Here is a 27,107-nt window from a genome sequence, read left to right on the forward strand (position 1 = left end):
TATTTTGCCAGACTAAGCTATTAATCTTTGTTGCAATTATCCCTGAAGTGAATATTGATTTGTTGTATATTTTAAGAAATGATACCTGAATCTTCTTATGCATCATTCCTGTTAGGTTAAAGATATACACTCTTTTGGCAATCTAGGGAAAACAACCAAAAATATGTATCATTTATCATCGTAGACCGGCCCTATAATTGAACAACTACTGACAATGCACTGCCTACAGCACAAGGGAACAGGAGGACATAAACATCCATTGTAAGGGTTTTACAAAAACACTACGGCTTTTAGCCTATTATACATGGCATTAATTAAGCCAATCTAGGAACCTCACAGAAAACAACGAAAACAAATAAAGCAACAAATTCACAAAGAGAATACTAATGCCTCTACACAGTTGGTGAGCTAATATCTCACAGTGCCGGTGGACTGTGGGAGGCAAAATGATAGCATAATTATCCTCTCTCAGTTTCACCAAGCAATCAGTCAGGCTGCAGTCAATTGTGGAGGGCTTGCCTTGCCTCAATAGCTGTGAAGAATGAGCCAGAGATAGTCTAGACAGATTCTCCCAGGGCTTCCTGTGGCCTAGTGGGTGGGTGCACTCTTATGGGTCGGTTTCTCTTGTGCTTGGGTTCTGTTCTGTTCTGTTTGGTTCTGTTCCGTCCTAGAGTTTTTTGCCTTGCTGGTGTGTGGTACCTGTGAGACTGACCGGATGGATGGTCAGGGTGAGGGATTAAAAAAAAATAATTTATGACTTTATTTTTCTCACAACATCATATTTTCCCATAAAACCCCCTTGTCTGTACCCAGGGTGGCTGCATGAATGGTATGAGATCTGCCGCATTGAATAATCTGAATAAACCAAGATCCTTCCCAACAGCTTTTCACCAAGTTCTTTGCTAATTCGAACTTGCAACAGCAGCTAACTTGAAGACTAAATCAGAATTCAGCTTTAATGTAGCATAATTGTATAAAATAACATAGTATATATTAGTATAATTCAGTTGGTGTTTCCATCCATAATTTGCCTTCAAGGGGAGAGGACGGTTCCTCTCTTCTCTTTTTGTTATTTGGTTTTTGTGCGCACCAGAGGATGGCAGTGGCAGCACTCCCCTTGGCTGCCCAAATGGGAGCAGGTAAAATAAGGTGGACGATAAACTGAGTTTAAGGCAAGGCAATGCAATGCATCTTTATTTGTGTCGCACATTTCAGACACAAAAGCAATTTAGAGCTCGTCACAGTGCGGATATACAGCCTTGAAAAAAAAGAAAGAGTACACATCCTGAAATAACCCTTTCTTGTGCTTATTCTGTCTTAAGGCAAACACATCTGAACATCTGGAGTATTAAACACACACACAAAAAAAAGTTGCACATTTCAAAGTTGCACATTAATCTGAAAGGTTTTATGCAGAAATAACATTGCCGTTTCAGGCACATATCGATATTTCATTCATCATACATAATTAAGTCATCCAGCAAATAGACTGCACAGCAAAGAAGCAGCACATCAAAGTAAATCTAATTTGTCCCTGCTATGCGGGTGAAATGTTGTGTAGGATTATGTTAAAACCCTATGAATGGGCATACATATTTACCAATGTCAGTAGTAACAATTAGTGTGGTGAATATTTGATAAGTGTGTGAATTATGTAGGCAACGGGTATGCTAATGTAGCTTGGAGGAGAAGGGGTTCAGTATAAATGTGCGGTCTCTGATGGCCTGGGGTTGGTTAGGTGGGGGGGTGGGCTTGCGTGTCTCTTCAGAAACAAGCCCATTTAATTAGAGGCAGAGTCCAAGAGGCGCGGCTCCTACACAAATGGGGATATTTATGCAAAGCAGAACAGAGAGGTCAGATCCTGTGGAGCTCCCGCGCGTCTCGACTAACGAGCGTTTGTTTTGGGAAGTACGCTTGCTGGAGGGCAGAGCCGAGCGTTCGGCTACAGAGACAGGCGCATGGAGGAATTGTGTGAGGTTTATGACCGATGCGTACACACACACACACACACACACACACACACACACACACACACACACACACACACACACACACACATGCAGGTCAATTAAAAACATACGCATGCACACACTCGCAGTCAGACGTGTAGGCAGTCAGACTCATAGGCAGTCAGACTCATAATATACACAAACGAAAACTGTCATACTGGATGTACGCAGATCAATAGGCATTACAACCTATACGCATGCTCTGCTGAAAAACCCACACACATGTGTGCATGCACCCCTACTTTACACACAGACACACACACACACACACAAACACACACATACACACACACAAACACACACATACACACACACACACACACACACACCCACACGTATTTCTGGATCTTGGGCAGCAAAGCCTCTGCTTCTCGCTTCAGTACCTCGCTTGCTTTGTACCCATAGCAACGGGAGGAAGTTCAAGGTAAAGTTATGCAAACCTGACCTGCATTCTCTTCCTCCTCCTGCATTTGGGGATTTTCTCTCTGTGTCTTCTCTCTTTTCTTCACTATTTGTCTTTCCTCTCTCACTCTCTCCCTCCCTCCTCTCTCAATATCTCTCTGAACTACTTTTCCATTCTCCTTCGCTCTCTCCATCCCCCGTCTCTCTCTTGCTCTCTCACTATTTGTCTTTCATTCTCCCTGGCGTCCATTTTCTCTGATGGAGAAGGTGCTTCTGGCTTCCACACTTGTCTGCTGTCTTGTTTTCATGTGTGTTATCCATGCAGCACCTCACCTCAGCTGGTTCTGGCAGGGCAACAGGGATCATGTGAATAGCTCCACTGCTAGCTCATTTGGACAGTTGCCAAGTATGGTAGACTGTGTGTGTCTGTGTCTGTGTGTGACTGTGTGTGTCTGTGTGTGTGTGTACATTCAGTTTGCGGTAATGTTACTGTCCACTGTGTAAGCTGCATGCATGTGGTCTGCATGCATACTTTATCTGAGATCCATATGTCATTACTCTTCAAGGACACGATTGTATTGTGTGTCTGGTTGTGTGTGTGTGTGTGTGTGTGTGTGTGTGTGTGTGTGTGTATGTGTATGTGTGTGTGTGTGTGTGTGTGTGTGTGTGTGTGTGTGTGTGTGTGTGTGTGTGTGTGTGTGTGTGTGTCTGTGTGTAGGAACCATGAGAAAGTACTCTGTTGTAGAATGTATTTTTATTACAGGACAGGCCAAGCACTTTAATGCCCATTATCCACTTTGCATGTCCATTAGCTACTTTGGACTTTCAGGCAGTTCAATCAAACACACAAGACACTCACCTGCTCACTCACACACACGCACACACACACACACACACACACACACACACACACATGCACACACACATACTGACACACATGCACACACGCACACACACATACTCACACACACACACGCACTCACCCACGCACACTTAAACTCAAACTTTACTTTAAAACTGAAGCTCCGTTCCAAATGATTTTCTACCATGTATATTTCATCCTCCATCCTGCTCTGTTCATCCAGCTCAATACCAGCTCAGGGATCTACATCATTCATGAGATTGATTAAAGGGAGTTTGAGTAGTGTTGTGAAACGCTTTTGACTTGAGGAAAGTCTCTTTGACAAAAGTTCTGAGAAGGGCACTGATCGTTATGCTGCGTAATGACTGATGTCTCGTTAGATACACGCTCTGAGATACACGTCAGCTCATTTGGTTCCTTCCTGCGGTGGAGGGATGTGAAGGAGTTCTGCCCTAAGCCCTGCAGTGTGTGTGTGTGTGTGTGTGTGTGTGTGTGTGTGTGTGTGTGTGTGTGTTTGTTCCTGCGGTGGAGGGATGTGAAGGAGTTCTGCCCTAAGCCCTGCGCAGCAGATGAAGGTTCAGTCTGGGGTCTGGAGTCTGGGGACCTAGAACTCTTAATGGAGGTGTAATCAATGAACTAGGGGTAATTAGCACAGCAACAGCTGGGATGAAATATTGATCACAGACTAGAAGGTTCCTTTTTATCCTCTTTTCCAATTCTGATTGTACAGGTACCCCCCCCTCCCCCCCCCCCCCCCCCCCCCCCCCCCCTCTCAGTGGCGGAATGAAAAGAACCTGGTGGAGATCGACAGATAAATGAAAGAGTTGGCTCCGCCATTCTGTTCTGTGTTCTGGTGCGTTCCATTGACGGTACTGCTCAGTTGAAACAAGGCTATTAGCGTCTTTGATGAATATTGCAGCAGCGACTCTTTATCACAGTGATCTGCAACTGTAAGGGCCTCCCTCAGCTGAACACACAGACACACACGCGCTCCCGCCCCGCTCTTCAAAGACGCTTATTCAATGGGAGCCGTGTCATACATGCTGCTGATGGACTCATCTAGGATGGACAGAAGCGGAGAGTGGGGTTTGGTTGGAGGAGGCTGCATTAAAGCCAGGGTGGAGCCAAACATATATCACAGTGTGTGTGTGTGTGTGTGTGTGTGTGTGTGTGTGTGTGTGTGTGTGTGTGTGTGGTGTGTGTGTGTGCATGCATCAGTGTGTGTGTGTGTGTGCATGCACCTGTGTGTGTTTGTGTGTGTGTGTGTGTGTGTGTGTGTGTGTCTGTGAGAGTGTATGCGTATGTGTGGTTGTGTGTGTGTTGTAAGCAGCAGCCCCTTCTTGCAAATGACACTGAGCTTACTTATAAATGTGAGTTGGTGATATGATAGCCTTGGGTATCTTCAAGAACTCACAGTTAATGGGTTACGATTGGCAAGCCTCCCTAAGAAAAGAGCTGTTCAAAATTCTGCTCCATCACCGCAGGAACAGGTGCAGGCTTCGTTGTCTGTACTTTACCTCTGGAAACTTTTGAATCCCTTGTCTGGTGATCTAGGGATTTTGGATTCAAGTAAAGAATCCAAATCTCTGCCTCTGTGAGTGTGTGGGTGTGTGTGTGTTTGGTTGTGTGAACATGGGTGTCAGGGCTTATGTGTGTGTGTGTGTGTGTGTGTGTGTGTGTGTGTGTGTGTGTGTGTGTGTGTGTGTGTGTGTGTGTGTGTGTGTGTGTGTGTGTGTGTGTGTGTGTTGTGTTTGTGTGTGTGTGTGTGTGTGTGTGTGTGTGTGTGTTGTGTGTGTGTCGTCTAGACTGTAGAGCGAAGTGCATTGGGAACTTGTTTCATCTGTGATATGCTTCTCTTTTCTTCTCTTTTCCTTGCTGTCACATATATCTAAAAATATATATGTTTAAAGTGCCGGTGCAGATTCCAAACGAAAACTGGTGCTCTTCTCAAATTGTGGGCAGGTGGGAGGAGAACCAGCTTGGTCCCTATGGCCTCTCAATGGCATCCAATACCAAATTGTCAAGCAGTAATTTCCATACTGTGACCTCCAAAGACACACCTGGCCCTGTGAGACTGAACGCCTGAGGGCTACAGCCCCAGTGAAGGCTGCTGTGACGTGGAGTCCAACCGCGGCCTGATTCCCCTGCCTTCAGGAGAGGGATTGATGAGTTTGAACCGACCGACTCTCATCCCAGACGGGCCCCAGCCTCTTCTCCTCTCCACCTCCCCCTCCACCTCCTCAGCTCTCCCTTTTCACCCACACTCCATTAGCCATCGATTTTCCCTCCGTCACCAGGGCCTCGCAAGGTCAAAGAATCCCTTCGTTCCCCTCCTCCTCCCCCTCACTTTCTCCTTCTCCATCTCCCCTTTCTCAGTATGTCCATCATGTCCCATATCCAGCTGTCCTGACAGCAGACACCTTGGCTCTCTGTGAAGAGTACAGGACGACTGATGCCGACATAACTCTCCTCGTACAGGCTACAGACGCCAGAGGAGTCCGCTGGAACAACACTGACATTGGTCAAGGTCTGCAGAGGCACTGACAGCTGCGCGGGGCATTAGAGGGGTATTTATGTGTACCAGGGCTACTGGAGGGGCATTTATGCCATTAAAGTTCTAGCTAGGAAGTGGAGAGCAACTAGTAGAGAGAAGTGCCAACAACACGGCGACAACATGGGTGTGATGCCCAGGAAACACACACATTGATGAGAATGTATATCTGTGCTGGACTGTAAGTCACTGCTAGACTAAACGAATGTAAAAGAAAAGAAGCACATCAAAGCTTTCAAGAACCGTAAAAGGCTGCATACTTGATTCAGTTAGTTAGCAACCGCTGTCCAAACTTCAGGGGTATTTTAAGGGTACCGGCCGGGGGGTTGTGTGTGTGCGGGGCGGTAGTGTGTGTGAGGGGAGGTAGTGTTGCTCCACAGGTAGTTGTGTATGTGAGGGGAGGTAGTGTGTGTGGGGGCCTGTAGTGTGGTTCCACAGGTAGTGGTGTATGTGCAGGGCGGTAATGTGTGTGAGGGGTGTTAGTGAGTGTGAGGGGGGAGGTAGTGTGTGTGAGGGGAGGTAGTGTGGCTCCACAGGTAATGGTGTGTGTGTGGAGGTAGTGTGGCTCCACGGATAGTGTGTGTGAGGGGAGGTAGTGTGTGTGAGGGGAGGTAGTGTGTGTGAGGGGAGGTAGTGTTGCTCCACAGGTAGTGGTGTTTGTGAGGGGTGGTAGTGTGTGTGAGGGGTGGTAATGTGTGTGAGGGGCGGTAGGGTGTGTGAGGGGAGGTAGTGTGGCTCCACAGGTAATGGTGTGTGTGTGGAGGTAGTGTGGCTCCACTGGTAGTGTGTGTGTGTGAGGGGTGGTAATGTGTGTGTGAGGGGTGGTAGTGAGTGTGAGGGGAGGTAGTGTGTGTGAGGGGAGGTAGTGTGTGTGAGGGGAGGTAGTGTGTGTGAGGGGTGGTAGTGAGTGTGAGGGGAGGTAGTGTGTGTGAGGGGAGGTAGTGTGTGTGAGGGGAGGTAGTGTGTGTGAGGGGTGGTAGTGAGTGTGAGGGGAGGTAGTGTGTGTGAGGGGAGGTAGTGTGTGTGAGGGGAGGTAGTGTGGCTCCACAGGTAGTGGTGTGTGTGTGGAGGTGTGACTGCCTGAGGGGGGGGAGCCCTGAAGTGGCGCTGGTTTCTCAGATGGTGAGAGGCTGAGCAGCGCAGCGTGAGTGTGTCTGCTGTGAATGCTTTGGAGTTTTATTTGGAGCATATGGCAAATAAAAGAGCGTGTGTTGTGGTTTCAAAGACTGGCTGTATATAGGTGTTTGGGTATGTATTTGTGTGCATGCCTTTTTGTGTTTGTGTGTTTCCCTGTGTGTCTGTGTGTGTGTGTGTGTGTGTGTATGAGAGAGATAGAGAGAGGGGGTAGGTGAGTGTGTGTCTGCATGTGTGTGTGTGTGTGTGTGAGAGAGAGAAAGAGTTTGTGTGTGTGTGTATTTCTCTGTGTGTTTGTGTGTGTGTGTGTGTGTGTGTGTGTGTGTGTGTGTGTGTGTGTGTGTGAGAGAGAGAGAAATAGTTTGTTTGTGTGTGTGTGTGTGTGTGAGCAGGATGCTACCACCTGAGGCTCTTTTTGGTTTTGATTAGAGCAATGCACCCAGCCTCAGTCAGAGAAACTGGGGCTGCTACAGCTGAACAAAGAGAATCTGGCAGCTAATAAAGGAAGAAGGGAGAGAGGGAGGGAGGGATAGAGAAAGAGAGAATCTGCAGACCAATGAAAATTAACGAATGGAAGAGAAGATAAAAAGGAAGGAGGTGGAAAGAAGAGATGGAAAATAAGTGAGAGAAGAGGAAGTAAAGAGATGTTTGTGAGAAAGGAAGAGAAAAGGTGGCAGAGTAATAGAGTGTGAGTGACAGGTGGATTCACCTGGCAGAGAATGAGATGACTGACTGGAGGGTCAAACCGCATAAAGGTGAAGAGGCGGGAGGGGGGGGAGAGAACAGAAGAGAAGAGGAGTGTGGAGGAGAGAGAGGGAATGAAGGGCAAGTTTAGATGACATCTGGAGACGTGGCTTATCATTCTTTTTTCCTTTGATTGTGTTTTGTATTGTGGAGGAGGGCGAGACAACTCCACAGAGCAATAGGCCCATGTGTTTTAATCCTCACCCAATGGTAATTAGTGCTTTTTCTTTTCTTTTCTTTTGTTGTCCCACTCCCGAGCCCTACTGTGGGACTGTAATATGGACCAGTTCTAGGATGAACCAGAATTTGTGTTCTATTCTAAAGCGCCCTTATATCCTAATATCTAAGGACACCCTTGATTGTTATGTTTTGTGTTCTTGTATCTAAGATGTTTTGTTCCGTGTTCTAGTAGCTAGGTTGTTTGGTCACTGAGCCAGAGAGCCTATGAAGGTTGTGCCAACCTTTAAAAGCTCTCACACATAACCATGACACAAAGGGTGTCCTTATGAGAATAATGTGACTCCTAGAAGATGAAGGTTAAAATCACCTCAAACCTGTGTGTGTGGCCGACACTTCTGAGGCCCTCATTATCCTAATCATAAGGGCGTAAAAATGCTGAAATATTAATTTGCTTGGACAACAGTGGCGCCTCTAAACCCAGCTCCCCACTTTAAATTCATAACTAGCTGTAAATTTGAATTCTCATTTGATGGAGGTCAAAAATACAAACAAAACATGTTTTGTGGCCAACAGACCATAACCTGCTTTTATGTATAGCATTTTACTCATTATCTTCAGAACAAAAAGATGAAAACAGCAAATTAGGGTGTGTGTGTGTGTGTGTGTGTAGAATCTAAAGTGTGTCCGAGTAGCAAGTGTGTTCATTTGTGCAGTGGGTGATGTGGATCTGCATATTCGCTGTGTGTGTGTGTGTGTGTGTGTGTGTGTGTGTGTGTGTGTGTGTGTGTGTGTGTGTGTGTGTGTGTGTGTGTGTGCTTGGGCTGTTCAAATGACCTGCTTTCCAAGACGTGAGTTTTAAATTTCACTTCACACACACACACACACACACACACACACACACACACACACACACACACACAAACACACACACACACACACACACACACACACACACATAATTTAAAATATATTATATATACTGGAGCGATGTGTAAATGAGTACACACTTCTTATACAGTATATAGGTGCACCTGAATGCGTGTATGTGTGAGTGTATGTGTTTGAAGTGAAATCTTAAACTCACGTCTTGGAAAGCAGATCACACACACACACATATATAATTTATTATATATAAATATTAAATCACACAGGAGCAATGTGTATATCAGTACACACTTCTAATACAGTATGAAGGTGTGTGTGTGAGTGTGTGTGAGTGTGTGTGTGAGTGTGTGTGTGTGTGTGTGTGTGTGTGTGTGTGTGTGTGTGTGTGTGTGTGTGTGTGTGTGTGTGTGTGTGTGTGAGAGAGAGAGTGTGTGTGTGTGTGTGTGTGTGCCCACTGAGCAACAGTTCGAGACTAGTGTTAATGGGGGCACTAATGTAGAAAGGTTGGAGCAGGCTGATTTATTGGGGGAGCAGCTCTTCAATCTGGGTGTCGTTAATTGATGTAGCTTTTCCAGTCAACTTTAGATAACGGTGAGGGATCTGTGCAGTCGTCTTCCCGTACTGTCTGCCTCCTCTTTCACATTCTCTACCCCTCTCACTCTCACAATCTATCACACACACACACACACACACACACACACATACACATGCACACTCTCTTTCCTACACGCATGCTCTCTCTCTCTTACACACACACATATACACACACTACCACTTAGGCATTGCAGATCTGTCTTACTTATCTTACTGTGACCACTTTAATTGAAGGAACTATGTGCACAGCCTGCATAATCAGCTACCTTAGTGTTCAGCATGCAGCACCAACTCCTAAACGCCTCATCCCCCCCACCCCCCCATCCCCCCTCTCCCTCCACACCCCTGTCTTGCTTTGTTGTCCCCTGAAAACAAGTAAAAAAGCCAACCTGATTTCTACGTGCACAGAAACAGATGCAGAGAAACATCCCTCCGAGACACAGTTCAGCCTATTACAAAGTCTGACTTTTGTATCGCACACTTGGAGCTAATGCATGCTTTTGCATAAATCCTAAACACATTTGCATTAGGGTGGACCAACTTCCCTCCCCGTTCTGTTTCATCAGGGCATCCATCTGTTCTTCCTCGGTTGCGTTTTTCCTCCATGTTCACCTGTACAATCTCTCCACTCGTCTTCCTCTCTTCACCCCTCCCTCCCTGTTAGCACACTGGGTAAACGCTTAGGGGGGGCAGCGTTGGTGGACAACATCGCTGACAAATCCAAATAGAAACAAAGGTCGGCTGGGAATGGTGATGGATTTTTTTTGGCCAGAACAAATATCAATAATGAAATTGTTTCATAATAGCATTATCTTTTATTGTTGTCCAGACAGTTGTCTCGAGACAACGCATTATCCCTGGGACTACATGGATTTCCTCCATGGATTTTAATAGTAATAATGATAATAATAACTCTGTCAAGGTGCCCCAGGTGTTTTACACAATAAAGAAAAACAGTACAATTCCTTTTTTTTTTCTCCATCAAACAGTAGTCTTTGTTTGCGCATTTTCATGTGTGATGTTTTGGGAGAGTTCAGTAAAATAAGTAAATTTCTATCTGTCCTTCTCCCTTTTGCTCTCTCACTCTTTATCTCTCTCTCTCTCTCTCTCTCTCTCTCTCTCTCTCTCTCTCTCTTTCTCTCTCTCCCCCATAGCTAAGGTGAGGTCCAAATGTGCGCCCACCTTCTTCGCCTGCGCTAACGGGATGCACTGCATCATCGGACGCTTCCGCTGTAATGGCTTCAATGACTGCCCCGACGGTAGCGACGAGGAGAACTGCAGTGAGTGGACACACATACATCTCTCTCTCCCTCTCTCTCTCCCTCTCTCTCCCTCTCTCTCTCTCACTTTCTCTCTCTCTCCCTCTCTCTCTCTCTCCCTCTCTCTCTCCCTCTCTTTCTATCATTCTTCAACTCACCTACTTACATACCAGTAACTAACCTTTAGTTATATGACTCATCAAAATAAATCAACTCTCGGCTGTTGGTGTTTATAACTCTGTTTGAGTCAGTGCGGGCACATGATGGCAGCACTCCGATCCTATCCGATTCTCTCCATGGGGTCTCCATGGGGGGTTAACTGCTCTATCTCAAAGCACATGGAAGTGACAAAACTAGATCAGTTCAAATCAAATGCGGAATGTTTACATCTGCTACCGTTGATTATACAGTAAATACGTTGTGAAATGAAACAAAACCGTTGATTATACAGTAAATACGTTGTGAAATGAAACAAAAACACACCACAGTTAAAGTTGTATTAGTATTGATTGATTCACATCGATATGAATGGATTACATGACTAACAACGGGTGGAAAAGTAATAAGAAAATATTTGTTCACTGAATTAGCGCGTTCTGTCCCAAACAGTTGCGTTCCAGTTTCTAAGTTTCACTTTCGCTTTCAGTATTTCAACGTGAATGAGAGGGAGCACAAGAACTGAGCGTCTAGCAGCGTTTATCATATCATATACATTATATATGATGCATGTATATGTCTGTGGGCACGATCTCAAGCACGTGCAAAAGTTGTTGTTGTCCAATTTGAATCAGATACGAGAGACACATGCGCGCCCAGTCCAATTACCAGCGGAATCGAATCGTGTGTCTGGGGGTTTACATCGGAGTCCAGTCGGACTCAAGTTGGACACAATGAATCTAGTTCTGGGGAGTCACATGTGTCCAATATCCAATTTAAATCGGACTGAAATCGGAAATTGGACGCATGTGTCCACACTGAGTGTTTCCCGCCGCCATTGTTCTGGGGTAACAAGCGCCGTGAAGGAAGAGTCCCCACAGGTGCAGGTCTACATTGTTTCCACAATCTCTCCACTCGTCCTCCTCTCTTCACTCTCCCTCCCTGTTAGCGGAAGCAGCAGCAGCGGAAGCAGCAGTGGAAGTCAAGTTAGCTGTCACCTTACACTGACCTTGATAATCAGAACTTTGAAAGTTTTATACGTAATTCTGGACTTACTGCCAGTTCTCTTTATCTCTTACTCCCTTTCTATCTCTGTCTTTCTTCTCTTTCTGTCTCTCTGTTCTCTCTCTTTCTCTGGCTCCCAAGCCCGGAGCGTTTTGAAAGGCAGATCTGTCTGCAGATTGAGCGTTGTCGCTTGTGGTGTGCGGAGCACCGTGTTTGAAAAATCTAATCTAAGCGTTTAAGTGGAGCCGCACTGCGCTCCGCTTCAGACCGCCACTCTCCCACTCTGTGTAATTGGCTGGATTCCCTCACATTATAATTCTTTCTCTCATACCATCTATTCCACAAGCGGGACAGTTCTGAAAAAAAAGAAACCCCACCCGTCCTTGTTGGATCCCCTCTGCCTGATTTGTCCTTTTTCGTTAAATGCATGAAGGAATAAATCCAATATTCACATGTTTGTCCTCCGCTGGGGTCCTCCTTCAGATTTCTCTCACGTCTTCTAAGGGAAAGTTTAATTTGTTTTTGAAATGCAACAGCACAGTGTAATTTAAAGTGCAGTGTAATATTTATGACCTGAAGAATTCCTTCATTTAATGGCTCAATATGCAGTGCTGTTAATGTCCTTACAGATTGCCGCAGATATGTAAGAGGAAAGAGTTTTAAATGTATAAAACATCACAGGGGAAAAGAACCTTCAGCCTATTACCTTTCTTTCTCCCTCTCTCTCTCTCTCTCTCCCTTTCTCTCTCTCTGTCCCTCTCTCTCTATCTCCCCTTTCATTAGTGTGGATGGTGTATTAACTGTGAATAGCGAGAATAGCTTCTGGAGGTTCTGAATGGTTCAATATAAGTCGAAATCTATTGTAGATAAATAAATGATCATAACACAAACAATTGATGGTCAAAATCAAATTGAATACTCGTTTATTGCTATGGATTGGTACTATCAAATGCAAATTCTGTATTTAAAATTTTGAGCAAATGAAATGGTTAAAATATCTGGGGGCATCCAATGTACACCTGACATGTAGTTTAGTTGCATTCACAAACTTACAGGTTTATTAAGCACTTCAACTTACAACTGACCCAACAAGCTGCACAACATGTTCTAACTACCAACCGGCTGACCTAGTCCCTAGGTCGCTCCAAAGAATCTCCCTCCCCAAAAGTCTGTCTGTCTTGTTCTCTGTTTTTCCATCTATTTATCTCTTAGTTCACAGCAGAGAATTTGTGTTCAAAGTTAAAAGAAATGCTATCGAACAATAGTATTTGAATTTACATACTTCCTTTGTGTTGATTCTACATTCATTCCGTGATTTTTACATTTAAATACCATTATTACAAGCTTCAGACTTAAAAAGAAAAAAAAGAGATTAATCACCATTAATCACAGCAAATTGCACGTTTAAGTAGTTCATTATTTTTTAATAGATTGACAGCACTACTATGAATGAATGAACATTGCCAAAGCTTTAGCTATGTAGAGTGTACATATTATTGATAAGTGAACATTTTGTAAGATGGCGTATCCCTTTCTCTCTTTCCCTCCCTCTCTCTCTCTGTCTCTCTCTCTCTCTTCCCCTTCTCTCTCTCTCTTTCGCTCTCTCTCACTCTCTCTCTTTCTCTCTCTCTTCCCCTCCCTCTCTCTCTCTCCCTCCCTCTTTATCTCTCTCTCTCTCTCTCTCTCTCCAGCTGGAAATCCTCTGCTGTGTTCAGCCGCACGGTTCCACTGTAAAAATGGCCGATGTGTGGACCGCAGTTTCCTCTGTAACGGAGAGAACAACTGCCAAGACAACACAGATGAGGAGAATTGCCAGACCACTGAACGTATGTCACAACCCTCACACACACACACGCACACGCACACGCACACAGACATGCACGCACGCACGCACACACACACACACACACACACACACACACACACACTACAGAAAACACACTCACATTCCCACTGACAACAACAAACATTTTCTTCCTGCTTCAGAGAGGCCATTCAGTACCACACACTAAACTTTCTGTATACACACACACTGAAACCCATATGCCCTGCAAGTGTGGCAACAGGAAGGTTTTGTCTGGAGTGACGGGCTGGGGTGTGCTGGGGTGTGCTGGGGTGAGGGTGGGTTGGTGGTGGGGGTTGGTGCTGAGGAGAGGGATTGGGTTTGGAGGCCCGCTGCCTTCACAAAGAGACGAGCTGGAGGTGACTGATAAGAGTTGCACTATCGTCCCTGAGCCACTGAACCTCAACTCCTCGGTGTGACTTCAGTTTCTCTTTCTCTCTCTCTCTCTCTGACTTACTTATCTCTCTCTCCACAGACTTCTCTCCATGCTCTTTCTCTTCATCTTCTCTCTTTCTCTCTCTCTCTCTCTCTCTCTCATCCTCTCTTTCTCTCACGTATCCCCTATAGCTGAAGACTCGTATCAGCATCGTCCTCCACACCTGCCCCTGCTCCCTCCGCCCACTTCTCCACTCTCCTCTCTCTCTCTCTCTCTCTCTCTCTCTCGCTCTCCCCCCATATCTCTCTGCCTGTTGCTATGGCAGCCTGGTTTGAGATGGCATGTGCCATGATGGATTTGGCCTCGGTAGGGGGTCGAGGGGGGCATGACCGTCCCCTGAACCCACCCACACCTCTTCTCATGGATATGGCTGCTTTTCTTAGTTTGTTTTCTTTTTTCGGTCAGAAAATGATCACTGTCTGATGTAATACTGATGAAAAGTGTGAAAGATGAGGTGTGTGTGATGTGTCTTTGTGTGTGTGTGTGTGTGTGTGTGTGTGTGTGTGTGTGTGTGTGTGTGTGTGTGTGTGTGTGTGTGTGTGTGAGAGAGAGAGAGAGAAAGAGAAAGAGAGAAACTTTGAATATCCATGTTTGTGTGTGTGAATATATTTACATGTTCATGAGTTTATGTGTAGGTGGTTGAATGAGGTGTGTGAAAAAAAAGAAAAAAACGGAACCAATGAAAGCCAACAGAAGAGAGAAAACCAAGAGTAAAAGAACAGAAGATGCCTGGGGCAGCATGTTAAAGCACGAACACTAAATACTAAACTAGTAGCTGCTTCTATATTCGTTCATAGCATTCAAATAATGGACAAAATAACATTTCTCCACAATGCTGATTACACACTCTCTCTACACACACACACACACACACACACACACACACACACACACACACACACACACACACACATAAACTTAAAGAATAACTTTCATACTGTCCCCTACACACACAACGCACACACACATACACACACACACACACACACACACACACACACACACACACACACACAGACACACACACACAGACACACACACAAACACATCTGAAGAATAGCTCTCATACTGCTCTCTCTCTCTCTCTCTCTTCACACACACACACTTAAAGAATAGCTCTCATACGACTCCCTACACAAACACACACACGCTTATACACACACCATGATTAATAGCTCATGTACTGTTCTCACCACACATATACAAGGTTGTAACAAAAAACATATATATTACATTCTTTTTTCCCCTCTTTTTAGCACCAAATCTGTTCTTCCACAGTCTGTGAAATCTGCAAAGCCTTGTGAAAAAAAGTAGTGAAAGAGCGAAAGTAATGTGGAAATCAGAGCTTAGCAAATCTCAACACTGCAGAGAGTATCACTCTCACATAGTCTCTTAGCAATTCAAGAAGAAAACGCTCACACGACAACTGTCTGTGTGTAGCTTGACAGCAGACCAGGGCAGTGAGTTCCTCTCAGAGAAAAAGTCCATCTGCTGTCATGGGCCTTCAGTTTCCCATCATCTAGTGGGCTCATTGACAAATCAGTTAAGTTTGGTTCAGGAACCCATAGATGCTTTGGACCAGATACCCATGATGCTTTTGGACTGCTTAGCCATTAGGCTCTGTAACGAGGTGGTTCTCGTGTGTCGAGAGACGAGCCGCAGAGAGGAAGATCTATAAATAGACCTGTGAGGATACCAGGATCTGTCAGGCAAGCAGTGTGATAGTTGAACAATTCAATTTCTTCATGCATGCTTTCAGCCAGTGCACATTTATCATCCTCTGTGTACTGTGTGTGTGTGTGTGTGTGTGTGTGTGTGTGTGTGTGTGTGTGTGTGTGTGTGTGTGTTTTTCCGTGATGCACGCTAAAAGTGTTGTCAGTTGTAACCATATCCATCCATCATGAAATGAAATTCCTGCTTGATTAGCTGAGCAGGAAGAGCAGAGTGCGTGATGGTAGAATGTGTTTCTCCTGTTGTGATAACCCTTCCTCTCTCTCCCTCGCTCTCTCTCTCTCTCTCTCTCTCTCTCTGTCTCTCTCTCTCTCTCTCTCTCTTTTTGTCTCTCTCTCTCTCTCTCTCTCTCTCTCTGTCTCTCTCTGTCTCTCTCACTCTCTCTCTGTCTCTCTCTCTCTCTCTCTCTCTCTCTCTCTCACTCTCTCTCTCTCTCTCTCTGTCTCTCTCTCTCTCCCTCTCTCTCTGTCTCTCTCTCTCTCTCTCTCTCTCTCTTTCTCTCTGTCTTTCTCTCTTTCCTTCTGTGTTCCTGGAGCACGTCAGTGTAGTTTAGTCCTCCAGACAGGCCCACGCTCACTCTAATGAGTCTTCAGACACCCGGCTCAGAGCTAAAGGTAAATAAGCAGTGATTCTTGGGAAAATATTAACTTGCCGCAGTTTTCCAAACATTAGCCTGACTCCTGGAGCATTAACTCCCTCTCACACACACACATACACACATACACACTCAAACACACACACATTGATACAGAAACACACGTAGACATATACACACACACACACAAACAAACATTTACACACATACTCTCCATGTCTGATACAGTTTACACATCTCACCTCTCACCTCTCCACACATACTCACACACACAAGCTGTCACACACACACACTTTGCCTTTGCAGTCTCCTCAGTGTGTAGAAGGCATCCTCAGTGCCATCGGTGTGATGCATGTCTCCATGGACGCGGTGAAGCAGCAAACTGTCACAACACATTTTTTCCCCTCATTACCGTCTGCCGTGCATCTCCAGGGCCTAATCACCGGCCGGCAGGTTCATCAGTGCTGCTGGTGAGGTAATTACAGCTGACGGCACACGTCACATTAGCAAGACGCTGCCACCGTCGCTGCGCTGTCAGCATCAGGAGATGGTGTTTGGATAGGCAGGATGGGACGGACAGCACAGGACGGCGGTAGACGAGCTGGTGTGGGCTGATGTTGTGTCAGTAATGGCTCTGATATTTACTAGATCTCTGTCATGTAAACTCTGACATCTCTGGTGACTTTTATGGACAGTACAAGGAAAGCACAGCTTAGAAATGGTCGCACATTCATTTCAGGTTCCATTGAGACGTTTGCAAAAGATCGGATTATATAAATATCTACGTTGAAAAAACAACCAGATGAAGATGTCGTTGGAGGCTTGTAGCAACCGATAACGTAATAACGGCCAATAACGTAATAACGGCCAATAACGTAATAATTTAAATGTAATAAAACCAATAACGTAATAAACTGCCAATAATGTAATAAAGTTGCCGTGCCAATAACGTAATAACTTTTGGCCAATAACGTAATAACTTATTACGTTATTGGCCGGTTATTACGTTATTGGCCTTGCATTTAAAAAAACCTTTGAAAATGTAATAACTGAGCCAATAATGTAATAACTGAGGTATTACTTAATTTTATCTTCAATATCTGGACAGAAAGTGTCCCACTTAGCCTTAATATTGCATCTTGCAACAGATGCTTAAATATCCGACCTTACAGATACCCCTCCACCCTCAACCCCCCCCTCAACAGGAGGCCTTACAGGAGCCATTAAGAGTCATTTTGAATTAATATGTCACTCTTAGGGTTCTGTTATAGTACTCTGTGTATCCATCTCTGTGACCATGCAGGCGCTTTGATGGAGTCTTTCTATGTTCTGCGTTGCAGTTTTCAGTATGGTATTGCAATTCACTGCCGGAACGCTAGGGGTTGTGGGAATTATTTGACCGTCTCCATTGGTCTCAGTCGCCTCGACTGGTAACATTTTTTGGCGGCACACATCGGGCTACCATCAGCGGAGCTTTACTTTTACTCTAGGATTCTCAAATCAGCCAAAACTGTGCTAGGGCCAGTCTGATCTACAAAGCAACATTAAATTGCTTGCAGATTCGGGTGGGTTCACCCAGGCTAGCACAAACACAAGCACACACTCTCACACAAACACACACACACCCTGTTATTGCTGTTATTGCTGTCTTGTTTGAATTTGTATTTATTTATTTATTGTATCCATCAATGTGTATAAAAGATACTTAAATACTAAAATAATTTAACAGCACACATGTACCTAAACATGTACCTAAACTCGTAATAACCTTAAATTATGTTGAAAACCAGTAATGGATGGAGGATGGAGTAGAGTAAAAGTAAAGCTCCGCTTATGGTAGCCTGACGTGTGCCTCCAAAACATTTTACCAATTGAGAAGACTGAGACCAATGGAGACGGTCAGATAATTCCCGCAACCCCTAGCGTTCCGGATACACACCAAACGCACACACCCACACTCCCTCCCTCACACACACACACACACACCCACACTCTCACACACACAAACACACACAAACACACACACACACACACACTCACACACTCGCACACCCCCCTCCCCACACACACACACACACACAAGCACACACACACACACACACACACACACACACACACACACACACAAACTCTCACACAAAAACACACACACACTCACACACACACTCACACATACACTCACACACACACACTCACACACAAACACACACACACACACACACACACACAAACAAACACACACACACACACTCACACACACTCTCACACACACACTCACAGACTCACAAACACTCTCACACACACACACACACACTCTCACACACACACTCACACACACACTCACACACACGCACACACACACAAACACACACACAAACACTCACTCACAATTACACTCACACACACACACACACACACACACACACACACACAAACACACACACAAACACTCACTCACTCACACACACTCTCACACACACACAAACACACACACTCTCACACACACACACACACAGACACACACACACACACACACACACACACACACACACACACACACACACACACACACACAAACACACACACACACACACACACACACACACATACACACACTGAGAGCCTTCACCTGGGTAAAGACAATGACTTTTCAATCAGCATTATGAAGCTCTACAAGGCCGCTGGACGCAACAGTGGCCTTAGCATGCATCTAAGAGATTTGTTTAGTAAGGACAACTGCTGGATGAGGGCATGGATTCTTCTAAGGCATGTAGCCTTCGGGCAGTTCAAAATTAGGTACATATCCTGGAAAAAGTAGTAGTACATTTTATGTTAATGTTTTATTTTATTTACATTAGTAAATTAGTAAATTGGTAACTTTTCATTTGAAATTGAGCATTGCCTCCAGCTTAAGTTCCACTGAGTAAATATGACACTTTAAGAGTTAAGAGTTAGTTTAGAATTGTTCAGAGTTACTTACTTAGCCTTAATTCAAGAGCCGCATGGTTGTGCATATGTGGATGAATGAGTGCATTAAATCAGTTTAGGAGCAGCATCTAGATCATATGCATCAGACAAACATTTAGCTTTTAAATATTGGTAATGAAAGCAGTATGATATGATATTATTGAATGAGGGGGCTGCAGTCATATTTATATATTATTACATTATTGGCTCAGTTATTCAATTTTAAGTCAAATAATTCCCACAACCCCTAGCGTTCAGACAGTGAATTGCAATACCATACTGAAAACTGCAACGCAGAACTTAGAAAGACTCCATCAAAGCGCCCGCATGGTCACAGAGTTGGATACACAGAGTACTATAACAGAACCCTAAGAGTGACATATTAATTCAAAATGACTCTTAATGGCTCCCGTAAGGCCTTCTGTTGAGGGGGGGTTGAGGGTGGAGGGGTATCTGTAAGGTCAGATATTTAAGCATCTGTTGCAAGATGTAATATTAAGGCTAAGTGGGACACTTTCTATCCAGATATTAAAGATAAAATTAAGTGATACCTCAGTTATTACATTACTGGCTCAGTTATTACATTTTCAAAGGTTTTTTTAAATGCAAGGCCAATAACGTAATAACCGACCAATAACGTAATAAGTTATTACGTTATTGGCCAAAAGTTATTACGTTATTGGCACGGCAACTTTATTACATTATTGGCAGTTTATTACGTTATTGGTTTTATTACATTTAAATTATTACGTTATTGGCCGTTATTACGTTATTGGCCGTTATTACGTTATCGGTTGCTACAAGGCTATATACTACTTACCCTTTTGTGTCCTCTGACGTTCCTTTTAGATAACACTGATTGAATTTAGAATGGTTTAAATACTTAAATGTTTATTCAATAGGCTCCTCAGACTGGCCAGGCTGTGGTTGTCCTCCACTCTGTTTTTCTTTGGGGCTCTCTGAGCTGACAGTGTGTGTGTGTGTGTGTGTGTGTGTGTGTGTGTGTGTGTGTGTGTGTGTGTGTGTGTGTGTGTGTGTGTGTGTGTGTGTGTGTGTGTGTGTGTGTGTGTGTGTGTGTGTGTGTGTGTGTGTGTGTGTGTGTGTGTGTGTGTGTGTGTGTGTGTGTGTGTGTGTGTGTGTGTGTGTGTGTGTGTGTGTGTGTGTGCATGTGTGCGTGAGTGCACGTGTGTGTGTATTTTCTGTACATGCATAATTATGTGTATTTCTGCAGTGCTAGCATTCACGGTGTAATCAATAATATGCCTGATGTGACCGAGGTTATTTAGCAGCTGCATGTACTATGAGTATACGTGAGTTAGTATATTTATAAGTATATGTGAGTGAGCATGTACTATAACTAAACGTGAGTGAGTATGTTTATACGTATATGTGAGGGAGCATGTACTTTAACTATACGTGAGTGAGTTTGTTTATACGTGCATGTTATTACATGCAGATGCTTTAATTTAATAGACTTTCTGTACAGTTATTGCATAAATTTATCATTGCATTTGCTCCATGAAAACTAGATCCATTACCTCAATATTGCTTGCTATGTTTATTTATGCACTTTATCAGAGGGTGCATGTTTGTGTGTGCATCTGGGATGGGCTTGATGGTGTGTTTCCCTGCAGTAGAACTCAAAGGACTGCATTCTTGATATAGGAAAAAAGTGCCCAGTAATTACAGCGATTGCACCATGTCAAACCTAACTCAAAGTGTACAGCTTGGCTCTGCTTAAGCTGAGAACAGAGATGTTTTTGGCTCTGATTTCATAGCAACCTCCCTCCCTCCCTCCCCCAATCAAGATCCCTTGAATCCCCTCCCTCCCTCCCTCCCTCCCTCCCTCCCAGGCTCCTCTGTGAGACAGCAGCATCTATAACCTCTCCCCACTACATGTAACCCCAGCCAGTTGTCATGGTGATGGGGGGGGCATTCTTTTACCTCAAGTGGAATTCCTCCATAGACAAAAGACCTGCTGTTCCTTGCCAAGTGTACTTCTCTTTCCCTAACCCTTCTGTCTTTCTGTCCAACCACCGGCATTTCTTTTATCTCCCCCTTTTTCACTCTCGTAATTATCTGTCTGTCTTTGTTTTTGTTTGGCTCTCCATGTCACTGTTATCTTTTAAACCTACAAGCCCTTCTCTCTCTCTGTCCCTCCCTATCTCTCTCTTTCTGTCCTCTCTCTCTCTCTCTCTCTCTCTCTCTCTCTCTCTCTCTCTCTCTCTCTCTCTCTCTCTCTCTCTCTCTGCCTTCTCTCTGGATCTTGGCCTGGAAATGAAAGAGCAGAGATCTGTTTCGGATGCCCAGGGCTCGACCCTCAAACCTCCCCCCTTCATCCCCAACCGTCTCTCAAGGCTCTTCAATTCATCTGCTCTCCTCCCTTTTCTTCTCTTCTATTCTCTCTTCTTATTTACCCTCTTCTACTCTGCCCTCCTCTTCTCTTCAAATCTGTTTCTCTCCTCCTCTCCCTCCCAAACTCCTTCGTTGGTTCTTTTCTAAATCTCACTCTGCTTTCTTCTCTTCCCTCTCTTCCTCCCTCTCTCTCTCTCTCTCTCTGTCCTCCCACACTCCTTCATTCTCCTTTCTTCCTCTTCCATGAGGCCAGATCAATTGGGTAGCGATGGCTCTCCGTCTGCGTCACCGGCTGGTGCAGAGTGCGTTGACACTTCCTGCAGCCGGGCCGCCCGCTGAGAAGCCGGGAGTGCCTCGAAACAGAGCCGTGCCGAGTCAAGCCAATAGGGGGGGGAAGTTTACACGCCACATCCACTCCGCGCCACACCATGCCGAGCTCCACGCCTGTTTGTTTTTGGGAGAGCAAAGGAAGCTGGACGCTGTTTGATCAACTCAAAGGCAAAATGCTCTCTGTTTGTTTGTTGCAAAACTTTTCAGAGGCTTTTCAGAGGCTTTTGCTAGGCGAAAACTGCCAGCGGTTCTGCTCGGAGTCAATAAACTAATCATTGACTCGGCAGGATGTCCATCCCTCAGAGGCGACAATCTGATGGGGGGCCGGCGGGTCTTTGCAGCTCACACAGATGCCTGCTCTGTGATGGGGTCCCTTTTATCACGACTGTCAAGTGGGGCCCTTTCTGTTCAGTACGTTTTCCCATCAATACCCAGACTCTGCTTTTCAGGCAGGGGAAAATGTGACACAGGCACACATGGCCACTTGGCCCAGGGGGTCATTCTTACACAGGGGGCTGCTGGGATACTGGAGGTCAGGTTGTGTTCACCTACCCGACAGGAAAGTGAGCATGTGAAAGAGACTAAAGGGGGGAGGGGTGGGGTGGTCTCTGAAGAGCCTTTGAGAGGAAAGAAGAGAAATGATTGTGCTCCGGAAAGAGATGGAGATGTGAGAAGAGGAAAAAACTAGCTGATAAAAAGAGAGATGAGAGGAATGAGAGGAGAGGACCAAAGGGCGCTGATGGAGATGAAGGGATCATGGAGAGAGAGAGACAAAGAGAGAGAGAGGGGAAGAGAGGGAGAGAGAGAGGGAGAGAGAGAGAGAGAGGGAGAGAGAGGAAGCCAGTGTGGTTGGGCAGAGTACCGAGGTGGAGATAATTAGAGACACGAAATGGTGGCAGAGGAAGACAGGTGGAGAATGGTGCAGGTACAAAGATGGAGATGGAGATTTGGATTGGTTCTTCCCCGTGGTATTGGAAGCAGGACAGTTAATTACTTTCTTCATGGCAGGCAATCCCTTTACGCGTGTGTGAGTGTGTCAGAGAGAGAGAGAGAGTGTGTGTGTGTGTACGTGTGTGGGTGTGTGTGAGTGTGAGTGCGAGTGTGACTATGTGTGTGTGTGTGTGTGTGTGTGTGAGTATGTGTGTGTGTTGAATCTGACGTAAGTCCTGTTTTCTCCTGCTTTTTCATCCCAGCTGAATTCATACGATCTGTGCAAATAGAGAGCAAAGACAAGAATTATAGTTTGAGCACACACACACACACACACACACACACACACACACACACACACACACACACACACACACACACACACACACACAAACACCACAGAGGGTCTGCAACATTGTGACTCTGTCGCCCCTCTCCCCTGCTGGTGTCTTTGTTCTGCGGGAAAACTTGTAAGCTGCTTGAAATGGTAATTCTGCTCGGCTCCTGTGCAGCCTTTATTTTTATCCAGCTCCATCACACACACACACACACATACACACACATACACACACACACACACACACAGCTCTCTCTCTCTATCCCTCTGCCCCCCCCACAACTCTTCCCCCCTCTCTCAATCTCTCTCTACATCTCTCTCTGAATCACTCATGCATGCCCTCTCCCCTTCTCTCTCTCTCGATCTCACTGACTCTTTATATCTTGTTCCCCCTCTCTCACCCTCACTTTTTCTATCTCTCTACCTATCTGTCTCTCTTTCCCATTATCATTGCTCTTTCTCCCTTTCTCTCCCTTCTCTCTCTCTCTCTCTCGCTCTGACTAACTTTTTTCAAGGCTGTGTCTTGACTGCTGGGAGACATTTCAGGAGTTCACCCCTGACCCTGTGCTAGATCGAGCGCTGCGTTTGTTTTTTGGCCTTCCCTCCTGGATGTAAACACAAACTGAACGGCAAGAAAGAAGATGAAGAGATAGAATGGAGGGAGAAGGAGAGAGAGAGGGAGAAGAGAGATAGAGTGAAGGGAGAAGGAGAAATAGAGAGAGAGAGAGGGAGAGATTTCAGGATAAAGATACGTCACTCACAACTTTATTTGAATGCAATAAAATGTAGTTATAGGAATATTCTTAATACTGAATTAGTAAGATATAATATGAATTCATCAATATGATAAATGAATCAATAATTATATATACAGTATATACTGTATATTCATCAATCTCCTACATAAGAAATTGAAGATAATTATTTGACCATCATCTAAAAAAAAACCTGAGACCTGAGCTTGTCTTCTTATGGTGCATTTCCATCCCTCTCTCTCTCATGCACACACACATTGCACGTACAGTACACAGCCTCTGAGCCGTTTCAAGTCTCAGTGAGAGTGTCGTCAAATCGGGGAGGTCTAACCCACAGGCCCGGAGGCTCATCATTAATCCACTAATACAGAGGCATCATGGGAAAAGCACTGTGCCAATAGCCATCATTCCTCTTGACTTTTTCATCGAAGAGAGAATACATTTTTATTCATTGCCGGCGATGGTGTATTTTCCCTATAGGGCACAGTGCTGTCTCCTTTGCTCAGCAGCTGACATATAATATCCTTGCATTGAAATTCTCCCCCTACTAGCTTCATTCCTCATCTGCTGGCCTGTTAAAGTTAGAGAGTGAACCCTGAGGATGGTATTACTGTAGATTTGCGGTAAGTACTGCTTGGAGAATACAGCTTTTACCAGTGGATTTAGATGAGGCTCCGGACACTTTTCAGGGGAAAGAGTTCCCATTCGTTTAAGAGGGAGAGGTAGGTGGAGGACGAAGCAGAGGGTTCCGTAGGTGGGCCTGCGCTTTTAGATCCGTTTAGCTGTTCTGCACGTTCTCAGGGTTCTCAAACACAGTGAGTGAGGGACAGATGTAGGTTTAGAGGGACAGAGACAGTGAGCGAGAGTGAGTGAGTGATGCATAGAAAGACAGTGAGAGTGAATAAGTGAGTGAGTGACGGACAGTGAGAGTGAATGAGTGAATAAGTGAGTGAGTGAGTGAGGGAGAGACAGTGAGAGTGAGAGAGTGAATGAGTGAGGGACAAAGACAGTGAGAGAGAGAGAGTAAATAATTGAGTGAGTGAGGGAGGGACAGAGACAGTGAGAGTGAGAGAGTGAATAAGTGAGTGAGTGAGGGACAAAGACAGTGAGAGTGAGAGTGAGAGAGTAAAGAAGTGAGTGAGTGAGGGGGGGACAGAGACAGTGAGAGTGAGAGAGTGAATAAGTGAGTGAGTGAGGGACAAAGACAGTGAGAGTGAGAGAGTAAATAAGTGAGTGAGTGAGAGACGGAGAGTGAGTGAGTGAGGGACAGAGACAGAGAGTGAGAGAGAGCCTTCATTATCTGTCTGCTCGTTTCTGTTCCTGCATCATTATCAGACGAAGCCCGGTACTTAAGATCCCCTCCTTCTCTCTCTCTCTCTCTCTCTCTCTCTCTCTCTCTCTCTCTCTCTCTCTCAGGCCAGTAATGAGCTCTTCAGTGGCATCGTCCTCTTTTGTGTTCTGCAGGAGATAATGAGCAGAGGCCCCATGTGCTGGTGGCAGGCAGGCAGGCAAGCAGGCAGACCCACTCTTAAAACTCCCCCTACGCCCCACTTCAGTCGCTCCTGCACCCCACGCCAGAGAGCGGATCATGCATTTTTAAAGCTGTTTTTTTGGGGGTAGCGGACTTGTTGAAACCAGAAAAGAGGAAGTTCGAATGGGGTCTCCAGATCTTTTTGATTGCGGCCTGATTGTGTATCAGGAGCAGAGATGGATGTAGTTGAGATGTGTGATGAGAAGTCACATCTTTGTGAGAAGTGAAACAGTGAATGGGAGGCAGGAGGGAGAATTAAGTAGTCACATAACCGATCTCCATGGAGACCAGACCTCCATGGATGTTTCGCAACAAAAGGCAGCCAACGGTCCTCCCCTGAACCTTGACCCCTCTCTCTGTTTCTCTCTCTCAGCAAGTGCTTGTGATCCTAATCTCCTAACCACACCTGCCAAAGCACAGCCAAAGCCATATCTGCCAAGCTCTATTTCAGTCTCTCTCTCTCTCTCTCTCTCTCTCTCTCTCTCTCTCTCTCATCACTTTTCATTCTGTCTATTTGCTCACCCCGCCCCATCCCCCACTCTCTGGGTGTTCTCACCTTCTTTCTCTCCCTCTGTAAACTCTGACTCTCTTTCTTTCTCTCTTTCTATTTTTTCTCGCTCTCTCACACTCTCTACCTCACTCCCTCTTTCTCTCTCTCCCTCTCTTTAAGCAGTGTATTCCCTCTCTCTCCCTCTTTCTCTCTCTCCCTCTCTTTAAACAGTGTATTCCCTCTCTCTCCCTCTTTCTCTCTTTCTCTTTGTTTACTCCCTCTGCCTCCCTATCTTTGGGCTGGCTTCTCAGTATTAAGCAATATTAAATTACTGGTGACAGAAATCTGAGTGGCCCATTCCATCACTGTGAGACTGAGCTGGTAGGCACACAGTGGAGTTGCAGGATTGTTTATTAGTTTTAGCTGATCTGACACACACACACACACATTCACACACACACACATGCGCACACACACACACACACACACACACACACACACACACACACACACACACACACACACACACACACACACACACACACACACACACACACACACACACACACACATACACAACAAAACACATTTGTTCACACACATGGACTCTCAGAGTGTCAGTAAAAAGGTAAACATCAGGCTGAGGCTGTGGAACTTTGGTCCAGATCAATACACATGTAGAACACTTGAAAAGTATGTCTGAATTTTAAACAGACAGAGGTCAAATAGGGAGAGAGAAAGAGAAGAAAAGAGCAAGAGACTGCGAAAGTAAGATATATTTAAAAAAAAAAAAAGTAGATTAATACAGTACCATAGAAAAATAGAAAAAATACGATATTAAAAGAGGAGGCAAGGCCTTGAGGAAGTATAGCTTATTAAGAGATCTAAAGAAGAAAAGATTATTTTAAGGAAAGACTTCTCATTTTTTTTGGCAATATTGTTTCAGCCAGGCGAGTGTTAGAAACTTGGTCCTCTGCTGCCCCCTATAGGTGCAATTTGCACTGCATCTCCGCTGTGAGAACCCAT

At 45.1% G+C, this 27,107-nt stretch overlaps 1 protein-coding gene across 1 annotated transcript in view; it reads left to right on the forward strand.

The window, feature by feature from the left end:
* The window catches only part of ldlrad3 (low density lipoprotein receptor class A domain containing 3), a 68,541-nt gene that overhangs the window by 33,638 nt on the left and 7,796 nt on the right, over positions 1-27,107 (forward strand). Inside the window, 2 exon segments of the mRNA XM_080842758.1 lie at positions 10,516-10,641; positions 13,473-13,607. Coding sequence (XP_080698884.1) covers positions 10,516-10,641; positions 13,473-13,607 — 261 coding nt within the window.

The sequence above is a fragment of the Sprattus sprattus genome (genome assembly GCF_963457725.1).
Source record: "Sprattus sprattus genome assembly, chromosome: 7".
Taxonomy (NCBI): Eukaryota; Metazoa; Chordata; class Actinopteri; order Clupeiformes; family Clupeidae; genus Sprattus; species Sprattus sprattus.